Genomic DNA, 6522 nt, shown 5'->3' with positions numbered 1-6522 from the left:
CAGTGGGTCAATCCCTCTGACCCACAGTTGTCTGTCTGTAAAACGTATGTTTAAAAGACTTGCTTTTCAGGATTATAGTGAGGTTAAAGGATAACTTCTGAGGAAGCATCTGGAACCATATTTGGGACATCGTAAGATGTGAAAAAATGAACACTGGTCCTTTTCCCTTCATTCCTGCATGTGAACAAGCCCAGCTGAGGGAGGCCAGCAGGTCACTCAGCAGTTCTAAGGTCACAGAACCCCAAGACTGCAGAGTGGACAGGGGTCTGGGGGTCTCTCCCTTGATCCGGGAGGGTGGGTCATCGACACTGTCTTTGGGCCCTCCCCTTCAGCATTCCCGATCCATGACTTTTCAGCCTCAGCTTGTATACTTTCACAGACAGGGATCTCACGACCACTTTCTGGAATAGGCTGGATAGCTCTAATTGTTACAAAGGGCTTCATCTGCCTTCTTGTAATTTCCACCCACCAGTCAGAGCTCTCCCCAAGGGCCTCAGAAAATCCCTAGAGTCCAGAATTTTCTCATCAGCGCTCCTGAGATTCGAAGCAGCATCTGGGGAGTGAGTGGAAGTGAGGACAGAAGAGCCAGCAGGGGGAGGGCTTGCTCAGAGAGGACCAGGATGGGGGAGGGGGGCCTTTGGCTTTGCATACCCCACTAGGAGTCAGCGTCGGTCTGGTGGCTCCTCTCCCCTAATCCTGCTTGGGGCTCGGTTCTGGCTGCTTCTGCCAGTGAGGATCAAGTAGAGGGGGTGCTCCTGAAACCAGCCTGGAGGACAGGCCCAGACCAGAAATGCCGGGGGCCCCCTGTCTGGCTCCCAAACTGGTCCCACTGGTGCAGAGCCTCTGAAGGCAGGCGGGCCGCAGCAAAACTGACTCCTCCACTTCCTCTCCTCTCCCCGCGCCGCCCGCCCTCCGCCCGCCCCCACTGCCTGGCGCCCGCCTGCCTGGAGACTGTTTTTCCACTGGCTGGCGCACACCATCCATCCCGCGGGGTTCAGCCTCTTTTCTGGAGTTAAAACTTTTTTTCCGGAAGACCCCAACAGCCCCAGGCCCTGCCGGTCTCTCCTGGGCAGAAGAAGCAAAGCAGGAGGGAGAGGGCATGGGCTGGTGCCCACCCAGGGTCTCTGATGTTCTTGCGCCACTTGGAGAGCCCTGCCCCTCGGAGGCCAAAGCTACCAATGCCCGCAGCAGATCCCAGGTAAGGAAGGGGAGCACACAGGGCCACTCCGGGTTTACCCAGAGGGACTTTCCCGGGAGCCAGGCCCCTCCCTGAGCCTCCTCCTCCCACTCCCCAGGCACCTGTTTCCTGTCCTGACTGCTGCTGTTGGAGGTCCCATCGGGCCTGGATATGACACTCCCAGGCCTGGGGCCCAAGGGCAGTATTCTCAGGGGCAGTGTTCTCTCCTCTGTGCACCACCCACCAGTGTGGTGATTTTCAAACCCAGGGGAGCATATTAGAGGCCGTTAAGTCAAGAGGAGGAGTGGGGGGTGGGGGAGGGGGCTGCCTTTAACCGGATCATCCCCAGCAATATCGCAAACTTTTGTTTCCCAGGGAATTAGACTGGAGCTCCAGGACCTCCGGAGACAGTGAGTTAGGGAAGACAGATCTCTTCTCCACCTGGCAACCCACGTGGCACCCAGCTCTGCCCCAGCACATCAGGCAGTCTTGGCAGTAACCGGGAGGGACAGTAGTCCAGAGAGGAGGCACAGAAGGAAATACTGGCAGGACTCCCCACCTGTTTGCTGCCCGCCCCCCACCTCCCATCGCTCCACTCCCCAGCTGCCTCTGGCCTGAGGACTTTTATTTTTCATCCCGGGATAGAAAGAACAGGGGCCACACCCTTGCCTCTGTGGGCGGAACCTGGGAAGGGAGTTGGGGCAGAACAGGGCTGAAGCTGGAGGCCTCGGCTAGTTCCTGGCAGGCTGCCAGCCCTGCTGCTACCCAGACCAAGAGCAGGCTCGAGAGCCGGAGACTCCACTGTCTCTCAGGCACGGCCAAGCCTTAGGCTTCATCAAGGCCTCCTGTTGCTGGCTGGCTGGGCGGCCCCAGGCCTGGGGACCTGGATGGAACATGGCTGCTGGACAGAGAAAGGGGAACGGGTGGGGAAGGGGAAGCTTGCCAGGGCTCTTGTGGATGGGCACAGAGCGGGGGCAGAGGAAACCAGGAAAACAGAGGGCTTGCTTAGCTTGACCCACCGTTGTCCACTTCCGAGGCCTCCTCAGGTCACGCTCAAAAGTCCCGTCCAGGCACGTCCATATTTGAATAGCTTAAGCAAAGCGCTTATCCTCTGGAGGCCTTAGTTTCCTGATCTTTGCCCCACGAAGAATTACCACCCCCACCCCTTGCCATCCACCTCACCTCTGGGAGGGGCCTTCAGGACCGGACAAGGTGAGATGGAGGGTGTCATACATGGGACAGTTATCAGGCACAGTTTATTCCCTTTCTTTCCCTCCAGCATTCCTAAGAGGGCAAGGGCCAAATGATTTATCCTCTTTTCACAGATGAGGACACTTAAGTCCAGAGAAAAGTCATGAAGTATGTTGACAGCCAGGATCTCCTAAACCAGTCCAGAGCCTGCGGTCTCCAAAATGAAAAGGCTCTTATGAACTCCAGGGAGGCTGTACCAGGCTCACCACTGACTGGAGACCCCTTCCTCTACACCAGCCCATAGCACAGGGTCAAGCCCAAGTCCCTCATCCACCAGACACCCACTCCAGCTTTTATACCCATGGGCTAGACACCCGAGGACACACCCTCCAAACTGTCCTAGGTCCCCCAGCACACTAGCAAGTACCTGGAATCCCAAAGGGAAAGCCAGTCAATATCACACATTCCCCAAAGCCACAGGGCCATTCCTAGTCCCCACCTCAAGGGAAGCTTATGGGGATGACAAGAACCAAAGTACGTGAGGCAGACAGACCTGAGCTTGAATCTTAGCTCTGCACTCATGTGTGAGCCAGGCAGGCAGTCACCCTGGGGAAACCTCCACCTTCCAACCGTGCACTGGGCTATCACAGCTCAGTGCAGGACCGTGACCATGGGCAATGAGGGGTGCAAAACGCCTGACATGTAGTAGGAGCTCAGTGAACAGTGGCTACTCTCCATCTGCCCAGGCCCTGGGGCTCCCCGAGTCTCCTTCGTTTCTCACCAGCCTGACTTCACAAGAGCCCCCTGGTGCCTATTTTCAGAGGCAAATACTGATTTGTCACCTACTGTCCCACAGGAAGCACTCAACTGGCCACTACAGGGGATGAAATGGCAAGACTGTGCCCCGCCCTCTGGTGCCCACTAGCCTGCAAGCTCTCGTAGTCCCACCTGGAGCCATCATCCAGATCTCCTCCTGCCTCCACCCTTGCCGTCGGTCCCCCAGCTAACCCATCACCATGGCAGCCCTGATCGCAGAGAACTTCCGCTTCCTATCTCTCTTCTTCAAGAGCAAGGATGTGATGATTTTCAACGGGCTGGTGGCACTGGGCACGGTGGGCAGCCAGGAGCTGTTCACCGTGGTGGCTTTCCACTGCCCTTGCTCACCGGCCCGGAACTACCTGTATGGGCTGGCAGCCATTGGGGTGCCCGCCCTGGCACTCTTCCTCATTGGCGTCATCCTCAACAACCACACCTGGAACCTGGTTGCTGAGTGCCAGTACCGGAGGACCAAGAACTGCTCGGCTGCCCCCAACTTCCTCCTCCTAAGCTCCATCGTGGGCCGCGCGGCCGTGGCCCCCGTCACCTGGTCTGTCATCTCCCTGCTGCGTGGTGAGGCCTACGTCTGTGCTCTCAGTGAGTTCGTGAACCCCCATTCACTCATGGTTGGAGAAAGGAGCTTCCCAGTAGCCCATGCCACAGAAATCCTGGCCAGGTTCCCATGCGGGGAGGGCCCTGCCAACCTGTCAGTCTTCCGGGAGGAGGTCAGCCGCAGACTCAAGTACGAGTCCCAGGTAAGACTGTACCAAGACAAGCTCCTCTTTTCTCCCCTACCTGATGGAGAGTGGGCAGGTAACGGCTCAGGGTTAACCCTGCAGTTAGTCCTCTGGGGCTGAGCTCTCCAGAAAATCACTAGATTATCAGCCTCAGGCATGAAAGCTGGGTATCCATGGGTTAGCGATTGGTGGGACAAGGGTCAACGCCATCCCAAATAAGAGAGTTTTAAACATTAAAGGAATTTTCTTCTTGCTCAGTCCGAGCCTACCTGTCACAAATTAAGCCCTTCGCTCCAGCTGGATTGAGCACAAACCGCTGCCGCCTTATGAAACCTTTGCTGTTGGCTGTGAGCTGGTGGTGGAGGATGGCTGGCTCAGGGGATGAGCATGTTCCTATCCCAGGAAAAGCCACTGCCTAGCACAGTCAGCCTCAGGCATTGCCAACGGAAAAGGAGTCCCTTGAGACAGGAGGGGTGTCCAGTCAAGGAAGCAGCAGCTGCCACCATGATCCTAGCCTCAGCCTCAGCTTAGTTCTGAAGGAGAGGAATTGGGTCAGGGAGAGGAGGCAAGGGCAGAGAGCTGGGCAGGAGCAGAAAAACAGCTAGTGTTAACTTAAAAGAAGCAGGGTGTGAGAAACAGGCAGAAAAGAGCAGTTTTCTTTTTTGGGGGGTCACACTGCACGGCATGTGGGATTTTAGTTCCCTGACCAGGGATTGAACCCGTGCGATGGAAATGCGGAGTCTTAACCACTGGACCGCCAGGGAAGACCTGAGCACGGACTTTCTAAAGGTACATAAGTAACACAAGTAGAAAAGCAGGGCTGGAGACAGCACCGAAAGAGATGGAAGATGGCAGGCAGAGAGAAAATGTATTTGATGCTCGAATGCCCACAGATCTCTGTCCACACTTAAATGGGGAAACAAAGATGACCTTGACTGTCCTAGTCCTCAATAGGCTCACGGCCACACGAGACAAGCACATGAGTGATTTCAAAGAGGCTAAGTCTAAACACAGAGAAGGTGTGAGCTCCAGGGAGTGAGGGCAAAGCGGAGGAATCAGTCAGAAGGGCCTGCTGCCCTTAGAGGAACAGAATCTGAGGCCAGAGAAATGACAGAGCCAGCTCTCAGGGGGTTATGCCTGGTTCCACCCAGCCCACACCCTCTGACCAGCTCCTGCCACTTCTTCCTAGGGCAGGTGGGGGTCCAGGCAGCTCCCTGCCCGCCCTCAACCCTGCCCCTTCTCTGGCCAGCTCTTTGGGTGGCTGCTTATCGGTGTGGTGGCCATCCTGGTGTTCCTGACCAAATGCCTCAAGCACTACTGCTCACCACTCAGCTACCGCCAAGAGGCCTACTGGGCGCAGTACCGCGCCAACGAGGACCAGCTGTTCCAGCGCACGGCTGAGGTGCACTCGCGGGTGCTGGCTGCCAACAACGTGCGCCGCTTCTTCGGCTTTGTGGCGCTCGACAAGGACGACGAGGAGCTGGTCGCGAAGTTCCCGGTGGAAGGCACACAGCCGCGGCTGCAGTGGAACGCCATCACCGGCGTCTACCTGTACCGTGAGAACCAAGGCCTCCCACTCTACAGCCGCCTGCACAAGTGGGCCCAGGGTGTGGTGGGCAACGGCATGGCCCCGGACCATGTAGAGATGTCCTTGCTTCCCTCCTGAGGGTCCCGTTCCCACACTCTTGGCCAATGACGGTATTTGGTCCCAAACTGAACCCCACTGTCTGCTCACATCAGCATCAGAGGGGACTTCTCTTCTTTGGCTGCGCATGGCTTGTGGGATCTTAGTTCTCTGACCCAGGGCTGAACCCTTGCCCTCTGCAATGAAGGTGCAGGGTCGCAACCACTGAATTCCCGAGATTTTTTTTTAACCATAGCTTTTGGGGGAAACAGGCCAGGAGAGAAACGAACACAAAGTAAAACTGAGATATGGATGTGAGAGCTGGTAGACGATGTGGGCTCTGGCAGGAAGGCCCTCAGACCTGAAGAAGTCCCCTTTCCTGCTGCCACCGCCACTCGGTCAACAGCTTTGGAGAAAAGACCCTTTCCCAGAACTGGTCCTTCATGAACTATGATGTGGAGGATGACCTCTGACTAGAGGGACCCAGTCCCACCTGGGTGGGAAGCCCTGGCCAGCAGAGTCAGGTGACGATGGAACTCACCAGCAGGCTGTGTGTGCAGAAGGCTATGCAGTTCATTTGTGGAACTGCACATGGACATCTGGCTCGCTGTGCACAGCTGGGAAGCAGCCCTCTGGCGTATGTCTCCAGCTTTATTTTATACACATTTTTGATAAAGCTTTTCTTAGTATAAAGGACTAGCTTGTGTCCGCGTGACTGGATGGGTCATGTCACAGCACGCTAGAGGTCATGATGCTGTGTGCTAAGTTGCTTCAGTTATGTCCGACTCTTTCCAACACCATGGACTGCAGCCCGCCAGGCTCCTCTGTCCATGGGGATTCTCCAAGCTAGAATACTGGAGTGGGTTAGCCTATCCCTTATCCAGGGGATCTTCTCGACCCAGGAATCAAACTGGGGTCTCCTGCATTGTAGGCGGATTCTTTACCAGCTGAGCTACTGGGGGGACAGGCCTAAATCC

The 6522-nt window shown here is 56.3% G+C and overlaps 1 protein-coding gene across 1 annotated transcript; it reads left to right on the top strand.

Annotated features, from left to right (window-relative positions):
* The first annotated feature begins 635 nt into the window (after positions 1 to 635).
* CALHM2 (calcium homeostasis modulator family member 2) lies at positions 636 to 6241 on the top strand. The gene is made up of 3 exons (XM_061403333.1): positions 636 to 1198; positions 3225 to 3939; positions 5171 to 6241. Exons 2-3 carry the CDS (start codon positions 3385 to 3387, stop codon positions 5585 to 5587), a joined length of 972 nt encoding a protein of 323 aa, XP_061259317.1. The 5' UTR covers positions 636 to 1198; positions 3225 to 3384; the 3' UTR covers positions 5588 to 6241.
* Positions 6242 to 6522: the final 281 nt, after the last annotated feature.

The sequence above is a fragment of the Bos javanicus genome, chromosome 26, assembly GCF_032452875.1.
Source record: "Bos javanicus breed banteng chromosome 26, ARS-OSU_banteng_1.0, whole genome shotgun sequence".
Lineage (NCBI taxonomy): Eukaryota > Metazoa > Chordata > Mammalia > Artiodactyla > Bovidae > Bos > Bos javanicus.
The sequence above is the reverse complement of the archived record's forward strand: the minus strand, read 5'-3'. Positions and strand labels throughout refer to the sequence as shown.

Bases quoted from the DNA above. Each gene is read 5' to 3' on its own strand.
- CALHM2 (XM_061403333.1), top strand. From the start codon at position 3,385: ATGGCAGCCCTGATCGCAGAGAACTTCCGCTTCCTATCTCTCTTCTTC. The intron at 3,940-5,170 runs GTAAGACTGTAC...TTCTCTGGCCAG, and splicing joins GACTCAAGTACGAGTCCCAG to CTCTTTGGGTGGCTGCTTAT.